The sequence below is a fragment of the Dendrobates tinctorius genome, unplaced genomic scaffold (assembly GCF_039654945.1).
Source record: "Dendrobates tinctorius isolate UK_male_01 unplaced genomic scaffold, ASM3965494v1 ptg000070l, whole genome shotgun sequence".
NCBI lineage: Eukaryota > Metazoa > Chordata > Amphibia > Anura > Dendrobatidae > Dendrobates > Dendrobates tinctorius.
The window spans coordinates 81,120,854-81,135,339 of record NW_027361738.1 but is presented as its reverse complement, the minus strand read 5'-3'; the positions used below and the strand labels follow the sequence as shown (position 1 = coordinate 81,135,339).

Here is a 14,486-nt window from a genome sequence, read left to right as displayed (position 1 = left end):
GATCATCTATATGACATGGAGGCCACAATATTGCTGATGGACCGCACAATCCTATAAATACACACAGTCACTGTCTACCATATCTACAAATGGATGGGATTTTCCAGCCTTGCATGAGACACAGAATAGGTGAAAATTTACTGAGGGGTTTGACTCCTGGGTCCTCCATAGTTCCAAAGAACAAGGCTTGGAAGTGCCCCATGCTTTCCACTGCTCCATTCATGTCGACAGGATTGCCGAAGATGCTAAGTACAGAGCTCGGCTTTCTCGGACATTTCCATAGACAATGAATGAGTATGGACAAAGGGATATTTTAAATGGTTTGTGCTTGGGAAAAGCGGGGATCCCTGCGGACGGACACCCAGCAAGTTATAACCTATCCCGCAATTAGACTGCACTTGTTAATAGACTCTTACATTTAGTTTGAGGCCATTGGAGAGGCAGCAATGATTCTGAGAATAAGTAGGGCATATGTTTGTCTTTTATAAGCATTCCTACACAATGGTAACTGAAATTCCTTTTAATGATAAGCAGGGACAAAACTCAAGCTAATGCAAAGGCAGCAGCCACAACCCGGTTTAAGAAACTGTAAAAACCTTGCAAATAACGGTCACTAAAAATCTGTTATGTTTCTACAATTCCTATACACAGCTATAATTCTCCATGGTTACAGACTACACACAAACCCCGTGTAGTCGGATTTTACAGTCAGTCAAGTGTTATTCCCCCCTTCCTTCTAGGGTCACCCAACTGCAGGACAATATATATATATATATATATATATATATATATATATATATATATATATATATATACATATACACACATACATACACACACACACTCATATACAATATGATAGATATATATATATATATATACACACACACACACACACACACACACACACGTGTTTCTATATAAACTATTGAAATGTATTTCATATATTTCTGCAAGAATGGTCTTTTCACTAGCCTCTAAACGCAAAAAGCAAACATTCACCTGGGATAGTGCAGACTCCATCGCTCTTGATTCGCTTTCAGTCTGGTTCATGTCCATATTCCTTGTATAATTTTCCAAAACTTGCCGCAGGTCATGGAGTTGTCTCTCCTTCTCGTCTGCCTGCTGATTTGCTATATTAACCTGTTCACGTTCAACCTGTAACTGCTCATGAAGGTCGGACAGCTGTTTCTCCAACTCTAAAAGTCTCATAGAGAGCGCAGATAACTTTGACTCGGTTTCCTCCTCCAAGCAAGGCTTAGCAACAAGAGCCTGCATTTTTCTGGCTTCCTCCTCCAGTCTGTCGGCGCCATCACCCTCACGCAATTGTTTAGTGTGCACCTGAATGGCTTTAAGCGCGGCGTCACTCACAAGAGCTGCGGCCACTTTTTCCCTGAGTGTGTCCTCCATGGCCTCCATCATTTGTCCATGGTGATCGCTTTCAGCTTTGACCTGCTCTTTCAGTGTTTCAATCTCTTCTAAATAGAGCAAAATTTCCAAGTCTCTCTCTTTAATAACGTTTTGCACTTCCTGTAACTGGTCCTCCATGGTGTCTATTGTGTTCTGCATGGTCTCCTGTACAGAGGTTAGCAAAACTTGGTTGGCCAAGTGCTGTGCGGTCTGGTCTCTCAGGAGGGCCTCCTCCACATCACCATGGTCATACTTTTCATCTCCGCTAGACTTGCCTGGCAAAGACTCTAGACCGTCTACACTGTCCTCAGCCGTTGGCAATTGTCTCGAGTCCTGCTTTACAACTAGTGAATTGGTCACAGTGGTATCACGAGTCATCAGCAGTCTTGATGCCTTCTCTTTATCTCTAACGTGCTGTGCGCTACTTTCCGACTTCACATTACATGAGTTCTTAAGTTCAGCGCCAGCTAATTTTTGGTTGAGCGTTTCAATCACATCACGTAGCTGCTCGATCTCCATTTTTTGCTCGCTTAACTGTTTCAACTCCAAATCTTTCTCTTCTATTACTTTCTGAAGTTCTTGCAACTGTGACTCCATGTCGAGGGTACTGTTTTGTGTGGTCTCCTCCTTAGTGGATGTCACCATCACTTGCTTTTCCATTTGTATTTGTTTATTATCCTTCTCGTGAAGCTCAACTTTAAAGGCTTCTTCAGTATTCCTTTCTGTGTATTTTTTATGCTCTTTTAGCTTTTCTAGTTCCTCCTTTAAAGCAGTCATTTCCATACTCTTCTCTTCAAGCTCTCCTTGTAAGTCACATTTATCATCACACTCTTCCTGCAAGTCTCTGTTCTCTGTGATTTTTGGTTTATGGCTGATCAGACTTTCCCCATCCTTCCTTGTAGCACCATAATTCATCTCTTCTTTTGATAAATCATTGATTACCTTCTTCAGTTGTGCGATCTCTTGTGCTTGCAGGTCTTTCTGATTCTCACATTGCAACAATTCTATATCCTTGAGATTTATGAGGTTTTGAAGTTCTTCTATGTGCAACTCCATATCCTTTGTAGTGGTCTCCTCCATGGAGGTTGACACTTCCAGACTTGGTGCCTCCCTTTTGTTTAATTTTGGTTTTAGACCCATCACTTGACGTCCTTCAGCATTTCGAGACTCGCCTCCTTTTTCATCTTCAGATCTTTGAAATAGTTTTAGTTTTGCCAGTTCCTCTTCCAACAATGCCATCTCCATTCTTGTTGCCTCCAGCTCAGCCTTTAGTTGATAGACCTTAGCGTCATCTTCACCAACATTTTGCAGAGCAACTTCATTTTCTATGACCAGATCTTGGTGGTATGTATGACCTAATCCACCTTTTGTTTTGATAGCTCTTAACTTTTTTAGCTCTTCTTTTAACAAAGCTATTTCAACTTTGGTCTTCTCAAATTCTTCCTTGAAGGCATTACCACCATCTGAGATTTTCTCGTCCTCACTTTCAGAGCTTGGTTCTCTATAGTTTCTTTTACTTTCTCCATCCTTTGTGGTGACTTCCGAATCAATTAAAATCTCCTTTTCTTTCGAGAAGTCCTCCTGCACCATCTTCAACCGCTCAATCTCCCTCATCTGTTGGTTGAGCAACTCTTCCAGATTTTTGTGCTGCAACAATTCTGCATCTTTCTGATGTATAACACTTTGCAGTTCTTCAATCTGTAACTCCATATTCTTGATTGTAGTGATGGTATCCTCTGTGGATGTAACCATATCTATAGTCGCTTCAGGGGGATCTCTTGCCTTTTGGAACAAAGTTTGTTCTGGATCAGCCACTGTAGGACCTCCTATACTTGTTTCAGATTCCTCATTGTTTTCGATAGGCATTTGCAACAATTTGTGTTTTTCCAACTCTTTTTCCAGCTGGGTCATCTCGATTCTTGTCTTCTCGAGCTCCACTTTTATTCTAGCCAGCTCACCCTCATCTTGCTCTACCTTTTGCAGAAGAACTTCAGAGTTTTCTATTAAGGTTTCCCTTTGACCTTCCTTGATCTTCTTCTCTCCATCTGCCAATCTCTGCTGTAAATCTCTAACCACATGATTTAGTCGCTCTATTTCCTGATTTCCAAACAGGGCTGAAGGGCGATTTGTGAACTGCAGGAGCTGTGCATCTTTCTCCTGGATGCTTGTCTGTAGATCTTGCACCTGAATCTCAAGTCGATGTATTGCATCCTTGGAAGCTTCTTGCACAGATACGAGCAAGGCTTCGACTGCCAAATACTGAGCTGTTTTTGCTCGTAATTCCTCAGTCAATCTATCGATGTTGAGTGTGGCATTTCTGTCATTCCTCACGAGATTTTCTGAAGGTTCTTTGGCTCTAACTATGTCCTTGTTTGTAGGTGCCTCATCTGTATTACTTTCTTCAGTGTTTGGAGGTAGAATGAGATTTTCAGGATGAAGCTGATGTCTAAAACTTTCCATTTCTTTATATTCAAGTTCAAGCTGAAGCTTTTTGACTTTTTCTTTCAGGTCTTTCATTGCTAGGGTTTGTTCTTCCAGCATTATAATTTGCTCATCCTTCATTTTAATAATGCCCATCAGTTCTTCCAACTTGGACTCCATATTCTGCAGAGTAACCTGTGTCTCCTCTGATAGAGTCTCAGATAATTTATTTAATGGTATAGTGGAGATCTCCTTCCCCTGTCCATAATTATTAATGCTCTCGTGACTTACTGCCATATCGTTTGCCGATGGTTTGCTTGCACTCATGTTCACTTCTTCCATGATAGCAAACGGTGCATCTCCTTGACCAGATAATGGATGTAACATTTCCTTCTCGGCAGCCGTGTCTTCAAATTGGTGTTTATCAGCAAAGTCCACAGCAACTTTTTGCTCTATACGAGACAACTCCTCTTGTAGTTTTTCTATGACTTCATTGAGCTTTTCTATCTCCTCTTCGTTGCTTTTCTTCATTCTCTCCTGGTCACTTTTTAGGCATTTAATCTGACTTTTATAAGCCTTAATTTTTTCATTATTTTCTTCAATCACCTGAAAGAGTAAAGATAAAAACTAATATACCAACGATTTTGCTTTTATATGCAACACATAAAATATAATAACCACTGTAAGCAGGTCTTGCCTACAAGACAGTGAGATGACTAAGCCTCTGAGACCTGAAGTGCTTCAGAAAAAAAAACATATCTAAAGGATAATCTTAAAAATAAATCATATAAATGAACTACAGATAATATTGCCCTCAAATTGCTCTCAGTCTTCAGTATTTTCCTGAAACAGTCTTGTATTAAATCAGTGGTGAATACAGGGTGTTAAGTTCCTACTGTTCGGTTATTAGAGGAGGGTATTGGCCAAGAGGTTTTTTATTCTACAGCAGACAGGGCAGAGGAGAGGAGACACTTCCTTGAGCTAGTTGCCTTACAACCAGACACAAGAAAGATAGGAGGAGAGTGGTGGCGAAAGCAAACAAAGGAGGCTCCTGTTGGAGTCATTATTCTTAGAACCAGACACAAGAAAGTGAAGAAAGTGAGGAAGAGAAGGGTGAAGGTGGCAGACAGTTGGCTTACTGTCAGATACTAGACAGTGAGGAGGAGAGGGCTGGTGAAAACTGACAAGAGGAGGCTCCTCCTGCATCCAGCAGACTTACAGCCGAATACAAGACAGTGCAAGGCAGAGGGGTGGGTGTGGAGTGAGGCTTCTGCTGCAGCCAGTTGTCCTACAGTTGGACACAAGACAGTGAGGAGCTGTGGTTGGAGTTATCAGACAGAGGAGGAACCTGCTCCATCCAAGTGACCTACAGTCAGATACAAGACATTGAGGAAGAGAGGTGTGGAGTTGGCACTTGCTGCAGCCAGCTGTCTTACAGACGCAGGACAGTGAGAAGAAGAGGTGTGTAGACAGCTCCTACTGAATTCAGTTGACTTACAGCCAGATACAAGATATTGGGGAGCAGACAGATGTAGGTGACAGATAAGGGACATATCTACTGCTGCCAGTTGTCTTAAAACAGGACAAAAAAGAGAAGGGAGGCTGGAAAACTGATTTTCTGGGAATGTTGTACAGAAAATTATTGACTATATTTTCAGTTTTACATATTTTCAAAATAGACTCAAAGCAAAAAAATTGAAATTGTGAGATATATTTTATTTTCTATATTTAGTCTTCCTTTAGCATTTGCTCACTACCAGAGTTATCAGCTTGACCTGGAAAGAAGTGTCAGCTGGGCAGCACTCCCCACGATGATTGACAGACCTAATTTGTTTGTGGGCAGAGACCTGTCATTCATAGATAAGCAAAACTGGAGAGCGGCCAAGTGGACACATCTATACAAAAATTATATTGCAGATAAGATTGCTTTATATGTGTTTTCTTGGACATAGATATATTGATGGACTGTCCTTAGATAGGCCTTCAATCTCAAGTCAGTGTGCGTCCGTATGACTGAAGACTAGTATATGACTGAAATGCAAAGATCTGCATTCCTAACAGGAAATCCCTGCATGTGTTGAGGCTGTCGAACAACCACAAGACATGCAGCAGCGGGGACTTGAACATGTTTTTGAGCACGTGGAAAACACTCGGTTACCACATGAGTATGCACGGATAACACCTTATCTGAGCACATTCGCTCATCACTAATGCTTACAAATATCGGAGATGGCATTAGCGGGACAATACGTCACCTTGTTATCTGTTGCAGCCTCCAGTTGTGCCTGTAGTTTGCCTATTTGCTCGTTGAGCAGGTCGATTTCCTGATCTTTCAATAGTAACATTTCCTCTGATTTTCCAGGTTTGGGAAGAAGATGTTTAGAAGAGAAGGTTTCTGGATGTTCATGCTGTGTGTTTTCAACTTCATCCTAAATAATGTAAAGTAGGTATTTAGACTTCAAACCTATAACCATCACATTAAGGGGTCATTCACACTATTAAAAGCCGCAATCGGTGGGGATCCATCTGCTGGGACCTTCACTGCTTCTGACAAAGACCTTTTGAAATGTGCGCTCGGAAATGACCCATTTGTAGCCACCTCTCCAATCATACTATATGGAACTGCTGGACACAGCAGAGTACAGCACTCAGCTTTTTCCAGCAGCCCCATAGACCAATTCAACGGAGAAGACCACGCTTGACCTCACCTCCATTAATAGGGGCTCTAACAGTGGTCCGTTCTTGAGATTACTGAGGTTCCCAGTGATTAGACCTTCACAATCTGAGAATTATCAATGCTGTAATTTTAATGATGGGAATATCCCTTTAATAATGACTTTTACATGCAAAATAATAAGAAAACCCGTATGCAACGCAGGATTATCTCACCTTTAGCACTTTATTCTCTTGCTCCAGTTCCTGCAGACGGGTGTCAGCCTCCTTCCTCTGGATCTCCAGCTGCATGTGGAGCTGCTGAACCTCTTCATTCTTATTCTCCAGCTCTTCCCTGAACTGTTCAAGCTGCTCCACCAGGTTTGTGATCTGCCGGACAAAAATGAAGGAATGTAATAGCTGTGATTACAGACACTTAGGCCAATAGATCTTCAAGGCCCCCCCTTCCCCCTAAAATACCCTTATACCTGTGATTATCTAATGTGTATGGCTAAATACTGGTGGAGGTGGCAGCACCCTAATGTGCAAGGTGGCTTAACTATGACCTCCATGCTTCAAGTACACAAATATTCCCCAAAACATTTATTTTTGGCCTCATTCATATGAATGGGAATGAGACGTAATACCTAATACAACCAGAAGAAAAGAGTAGAGCTGTTTTGGAAATCTCAGATATCATCCATAGCAGTCTTAGAGGTTAATACTAAAAGTGGATGTTAGATAAGAGACAATTAAAACGTGACATCCAAGATCAGAAATATTTGTCTCTTTTCTTACTGTCAATTGGTTATGTCTGGTATTGCATCTCGGCTTCTTTTAATTTAATGGACCTTAATTTGTAGCACCAAACACAGTTTAAAATCCAGGTGACTGCGGAGACAGGGGAAACGGGGGAACATGTAACATATTAAATTTAACACAAAGCAATCAAGTCACCTCCTTCTCCTTTCTGTCCGTTGCGTCTCTCTCCACCTGCAGTTGTGCTTCCAGAGGCATTTCTCCCTTTAGTCCGATCACCACGGAAGGTCTTCTTTCCACCTTGGAAATATATTCAGAAAGATGCTTCATGTATGGTTCAGAAGGTAATAAGGGGATGTATACTTCATCACAGACACTATCTGCCACTTCTGGCTATACGGCTACTTTAATATATTATTCCATTGGTGACACACCATATGGAAAAAGTATTGGGACATGTCCTAATATCTGAATAGAAGTTTTTCATTCAGTCCTATTGCCCATGGTGTATAATATCTGGCCCCCTCACGCCCCGATATATAAAATCTGGCCCCTCGTCCCCTGGTGAATAACATCTGGCACCTTGCCCTCCCCCCTAGTGTAAAATATCTGGTCCCTCCACTGTGTATAAAATCTGGCCCCTCGGCCCCCTGATGAATCACATTAGTCTCCTCACCAACCCAGTATATAACATCCAGCCCCTCGCCCCCCGGTGAATAACATTTTACTCCATTGCACCCCGATCTATAATATCTGACCCCTTGCCCATGGTGTATAACATCCTGCCACTCGCCTCCGGTATATAACCCCCGGCCCCCCACATGCCATCTGCCTTTATTAATATGTAAGAGCGGCTGGCGGTCCAGAGCTCACTGATCCCAGCGCAGTCTAGTAAAAGGAGCCACTAGTGTAACAAGTCCGTTCATGAAATTTCTTCCTCCTGAATCTTCCCCATCACCTGTGAGTGATATTTTTGAGAAGTGGAAGGAACTGCAGCAAATCAGTCACAAACCCCATAACGTTACAGAGCAGGGGGCCGAGTGCTGAGGAGCAGAGGGCAGAAAAGTCACCACCGCTCTGCTGACTCCATAACTGCAGAGTCCAGAACTCCTCTGGTACAAAATCTGCACAAATACTGTGCCCTCGCTGGGAACGTAATGGTCGAGCAGCTGCATGCAGCCGTACATCACCAAGCACAATGCCAAGAGTCAGATGGAGTGGTGTGAAGCCGCCACCACTGGACTCTGGAGGAGAAGTGTTCTGTGCAGTGACGGATCACACAACTCTGAAAAGAAAACAGCCGACAGCACATTCAGAATGAAGGAGATGCACGCTCCCAGTCCAAGGACCCAATTGGACATAAAAAATCCAGAGAAATAACGTAGAGGTGTAGCATCCAATCCGGGTGAAAAAAATGTACAAAAGTTAATCTGCCATTAAAAAGACATACAACGTTTCGACCACAATACTTGAAAAAGACCAATTGTGACCAATTGTGGTCGAAACGTTGTATGTCTTTTTAATGGCAGATTAACTTTTGTACATTTTTTTCACCCTGATTGGATGCTGCTCCTCTACGTTATTTCTCTGGATCACACAACTCTATCTGCGTCTGATGGAGGAGTGTGGGTTTGGCGATTCTAGGAATATGTAGTGTATATTGTACATGGCGCATGTGAGATGCAATCCCGATATGGTGTGCTGCATGCTGCGGGCAGTATAATATAAAGTCTTACCTTCTGTAAGCCATCAGTGCTGATTATCAGAGCCTGCTCCAGCTCCCGAATCCTGCACTCCAGCTTCTCAATCTCATCATTCCTCTCTTGGACGTCTCGCTGGAGCTGCTCTTTGCACAGCAGAAGTTCGCTGCACCTGTCAGTCTTTTCTTTAAGGTTGCTTTCTAGTTTTTCAACCTATAAATGACCCATATCAAGGAAAGTATTAATTAAAAAAATGTAATTATAATAAAGTGCACTTTTATTGCATGGTATGAATGCCTTCTTATTTTGTGTATACAGTTCCTTATGAAGCAGGTGTATTGTGAAGGTCACTGTCAGAATCAGTGGTGTCCTGGATATCGGACCCCCACTGATCACAAAGTGATCAAAGTTGGGGGTATCCTTTAACCCCTTCCCGACCAATGACGCCACATAGGCGTCATGAATACCTGTGCCATTATGACCAGTGACGCCTATGTAGCGTCATGAGTTTAAAGCCCCCGGCGGGTCGGGTGACTGGGGTCACTGAAAGGGCACCAGACCCGCAGATACAGGGGGATTTGTACTTTACCACAGGGGGGTGGCTTCGCCCCCACGTGGCTACAATCGCTCTTATTGGCTGTTAAAAGTGAAACAGCCAATCAGAGCGATAGTAATATTTCATCAATGAAATTTGATGAAATATTACTATCCAGCCATGGCCGATGCTGCAATAGCATCGGCCATGCCTGGAGATCGTGATCCGCCCCCCCACCCGGCACCTTCTGACGGCGGCGATCGGCAGCCGCCGCAATAATCTGCTCCCCCTCCGCTTCCCCCTGCCTTACGATCGCCCCCTATAGCCCCCCGGTACCTGATGAGTCCCGGTACCTCCCGGTGTCCCGCCGTCTTCTCTCCATGGGCCCCGCCATCTTACAAAATGGCGGGCGCATGCGCAGTGTGCCCGCGGATCTGCTGGTCGGCAGAGTCATTCATTCTTTTTACAGGTACACTTTGATCACTGTGATAAACTATCACAGTGATCAAAATACAAAAAAAGTAAATAAAGCCCCCCCTTTATCACCCCCTTAGCTAGGGACACATAATAAAATAAAGAAAATATATTTATTTTTCCTTTAGGGTTAGGGTTATAATTATGGTTAGGTTTGCAATCAGGGTTAGGCTACTTTCACACATCAGTTTTTTGCCGTCAGGCAGGATCCGGCTATTTTTTGAAAAAACGGATCCGGCATAAATTTTGGAGAACTGTAGAAACGGATCCGTTTTTCTGCCGGATCCGTCTAGCAGGTTATATCTGTTCCTGGGGGCTGGCCAATTGGATCTGAGCATGCGCAGACTTAAAAAAACCGGATCCGGTGGCTGGATCCGTCTTTTTCTGGATCTGGCGCATTCCGGCGCCCATAGACTTTCATTGTAGCAAAAAGCTGGAAGCGCCGGATCCGGCGCTTCCGGCTTTTTCGCCGGAGACAAAAAACGTTACAGTAGCCGTTTTTTCCAGACGCCGGAATGAGACAAGTTGCCGGATCCGGCAAAAAACGGATGAAACGCAATGCCATCCGGCACGATCCGGCGCTAATGCAAGTCAATGGGGAAAAACTGGATCCGGCATTGCATTTTGCCGGATCCGGTTTTACAAAAAAAAGCCGGATCGCGCCTGAAGGCAAAAAACTGATGTGTGAAAGAGGCCTTAGGGTTGCAATCAGGGTTAGGGTTGCAATCAGGGTTAGGGTTGCAATCAGGGTTAGGGTTGCAATCAGGGTTAGGGTTGGAATTAGGGTTAGGGTTGGAATTAGGGTTAGGGTTGGAATTAGGGTTAGGTTTGGAATTAGGGTTAAGATTAGGGTTAGGCTTGTGGTTAGGGTTATGGCTGGGATTAGGGTTGGGGTGTGTTGGGGTTAGGGTTGGGATTAGGGGTTTGTTGGGGTTAGGGTTGAGTTAGAATTGAGAGGGTTTCCACTATTTTGGCACACCAGGGGGTCTCCAAACGCGACATGGCGCCACCATTGATTCCAGCCATTTTTGCGTCCAAAAAGTCAGTGCTCCCTCCCTTCCGAGCCCTGACATGTATCCAAACAGTGGTTTACCCCAACATATGGAGTATCAGCGTACTCAGGAAAAATTGCACAACAACTTTGGGGGTCTAATTTCTCCTGATACCCTTGGGAAAATAAAAAATTGTGGGCTAAAAAATTATATTTGTGGAAAAAAAATGATTTTTTATTTTCATGGCTCTGTGTTATAAACTTCTGTGAAGCACATGGTGGTTCAAAGAGCTCACCACACATCTAGATAAGTTCCTTAGGGGGTCTAGTTTCCAAAATTGTGTCACTTGTGGGGGATTTCCACGCACATCAGGGGCTCTGCAAACGCAACATGGTGTCCGATCTTAACTCCAGCCAATTCTGCGTTGAAAAAGTCAAACTGCGCTCCTTCCCTTCCGAGCTCTACCGTGTACCCAAACAGAGGTTTTCCCCCCACATATGGGGTACCAGCATACTCAGTACAAACTGGACAACAACATTTGGGGTCCAATTTCTCCTCTTACATTTGTGAAAATAAAAAAAAAGTGATTTTTTATTTTCACTGCTCTGCATTATAAACTTCTGTGAAGCACTTTTGGAGTTCAAAGTCAAATCTAGATAAGTTCCTTGGGGGGTCTAGTTTCCAAAATGGGGTCACTTGTGGGGGGTTTCTACTGTTTAGACACATCAGGGGCTCTGCAAACGTAACATGACGCCCACAGACCATTCCATCAATTCCACATTTCAAAACGTCACTACTTCCCTTACGAGCCCCGACGTGTGCCCATACAGCGATTCCTCCCCACATATGGGGTACCAGCATACTCAGGACAAACTGGACAACAGTTTTTAGGGTCCAATTTTTCCTGTTACCCTTGTGAAAATAAAAAATTGCGGGCTAAAAAATCATTTTTTGAGGAAAAAAATTATTTTTTATTTTCACGGCTCGGCGTTATAAACTTCTGTGAAGCTCCTGGGGGTTCAAAGTGCTCACCACACATCTAGATGGGTGGTCTAGTTTCCAAAATGGGGTCACTTGTGGGGGTACTCCATTGTTTAGGCACACAGGGGATCTCCAAACACGACATGGTGTCCGCTAACGATTGGAGCTAATTTTCCATTCAAAAGTCAAATGGCGCTCCTTCCCTTCTGGGCCCTGCCGTGCGCCTAAATAGTGGTTTATGACCACATATGAGGTATCGGTGTACTCAGGGGAAATTGCCCAACAAATTTTAGGATCCATTTTATCCTGTTACCCATGTGAAAATGAAGAAATTGAGGCTAAAAGAAATTTTTTTTTAAAAAAAAAGTACTTTTTTTTTTACGAATTAATTTGTGAAGCACCTGAGGGTTCAAAGTGCTAACTATGCATCTAGATAAGTTCCTTGGGGGGGTCTAGTTTCCAAAATGGGGTCACTTGTGGGGGAGCTCCAATGTTTAGGCACACAGCGACTCTCCAAATGCGACATGGCAACCGCTAACGATTGGAGCTAATTTTCCATTCAAAAAGTCAAATGGTGCTCCTTCCCTTCCACACCCTGCCATGCGCCCAAACAGTGGTTTATGTCCACATATGAGGTATCGGTGTACTCAGGAGAAATTGCCCAACAAAATTTAGGATCCATTTTATCCTGCTGCCCATGTGAAAATGAAAAAAAAAAATGCTAAAAAAAAAAATTTTTGTTGGAAAAATTAAAATGTCCATTTTTTTCCTTCCACATTGCTTTAGTCCCTGTGAAGCACCTGAAGGGTTAATAATCTTCTTGAATGTAGTTTTGAGTAGCTTGAAGGGTGCAGTTTTTAGAATGGTGTCACTTATGGGTATTTTCTGCCATATAGACCCCTCAAAGTGACTTCAAATGTGAGGTGGTCCCTAAAAAAAATGGTTTTGTAAATTTTGTTGTAAAAATGAGAAATCGCTGGTCAACTTTTAACCCTTATAACTTCCTAACAGAAAAAAAATTTTGCTTCCAAAATTGTGCTGATGTAAAGTAGACATGTGGGAAATCTTATTTATTAACTATTTTGCGTCACATAAGTCTCTGGTTTAACAGAATAAAAATTCAAAATTGCGAAATTTGCAAAATTTTCGCCAAATTTCCGTTTTTTTCACAAATAAACGCAAAAATTATCGACCTAAATTTACCACTATCATGAAGCCCAATATGTCACGAAAAAACAATCTCAGAATCGCTAGGATGCGTTGAAGCGTTCCAGAGTTATTACCTCATAAAGGGACACTGGTCAGAATTGCAAAAAATGGCCAGGTCATTAAGGTCAAAATAGGCTTGGTCATGAAGGGGTTAAAAGAAATCTCAACACAAAATGAACTCATAGAGAAAAAGGAAAACTCTGCTCCTCCCCTCCTCTTCTTCTCTCCATGCACATGGACCTCTGCACAGGTCACTGAACATGCTCACGAGTCAAAACACTTTCCCCGTAGAAGACATAAGGATATTTTCAGCTGCTCACAGTTCAGAAGAAGATGGCTGCTGATAATCAAGTATGGAAAACAGAAATTAAAAAATAAATACATTAAAAAAAAAGTTATCATAGAAAATAAAAGCATATAAGAAAAAAAAAATGTTTAAGAATAGATATTTCAAATAGGCAAAATAAGGGGAGTCATTCCGGGTTGTCAGGATTTAAAAAAAAGAAAAAAAGTCTTGGTTCCCAGAAACGCCTGTTTCGTGACAGCATTTTGGAATATACTTTGGATTGTGTATACAATTAAAAATAGTCTTTCACTTTACAAGAATGCCTGGTTCTTCTACACCAGCTTAAAGGGGTATTCCCATCTCCAAGATCCTATCCCAACATGTAGTAGGTATAGTAATAATAATATTAGCAAATATCTCCAATTAGAAATGTAGCATAGTTCTTCTGATTCGCTATGTCGCTTACCCAATGTATGGCACTGCAGTATCTTGGCTATTCCATGGCTACAACTACTTACAGTAACACTATATGAGTAGTCGTAACCAGGGATACCTAAGCGACTTCAATGGCCTATATGGGGTAAGCGACATAGAGAATCAGAAGAACTATTCTACATTTCTAATTGGCAGCATTTTCTAATATTATTATTACATCTACTACATATTGGGATAGGAACTTGGAGATGGGAATACCCCTTTAAAGATTTGGACCATTCTAGATCACCCCATTCCTTAGAAGTGCCGTATTTTACAGCAAATTGTCTACGGGCCAAGTCCGGTGTTGCAGGCTATACCTGGTTAAGTAAACACTTCAAATCCATACACAGCACATCGATGTAAGATACATTTAAAAAAAAAGCATCCAATTCCTGACAATATAGTGGCATTCCGCAGCTAATTAACACGTAAACAATGTGACTTATGTGCCGGAAGTGTCAAGTCATTGGAAATTGTCATAATTGCATAGTATTCTTTAGACTTTTTATGGCCACAAGAGTTGCAGTGAGCCACAACTAGTCAGGGTAGTCCAGGATGACTACATACATAATTGCCTAAATTGGAATGTA

The 14,486-nt window shown here is 42.4% G+C and overlaps 1 protein-coding gene across 9 annotated transcripts in view; it reads right to left on the bottom strand.

Annotated features, from left to right (window-relative positions):
• Positions 1 to 14,486, bottom strand: part of AKAP9 (A-kinase anchoring protein 9) — a 234,048-nt gene that overhangs the window by 25,882 nt on the left and 193,680 nt on the right. For all 9 annotated transcript variants that reach the window (XM_073581981.1, XM_073581974.1, XM_073581976.1 and 6 more), the window contains 5 exons: positions 8,979 to 9,155; positions 7,441 to 7,542; positions 6,721 to 6,873; positions 6,087 to 6,260; positions 1,003 to 4,437 (listed from right to left, as the gene is read on the bottom strand). In XM_073581981.1, the coding sequence (XP_073438082.1) occupies positions 1,003 to 4,437; positions 6,087 to 6,260; positions 6,721 to 6,873; positions 7,441 to 7,542; positions 8,979 to 9,155 (4,041 nt within the window). The remainder of the gene's footprint in view (positions 1 to 1,002; positions 4,438 to 6,086; positions 6,261 to 6,720; positions 6,874 to 7,440; positions 7,543 to 8,978; positions 9,156 to 14,486) is intronic.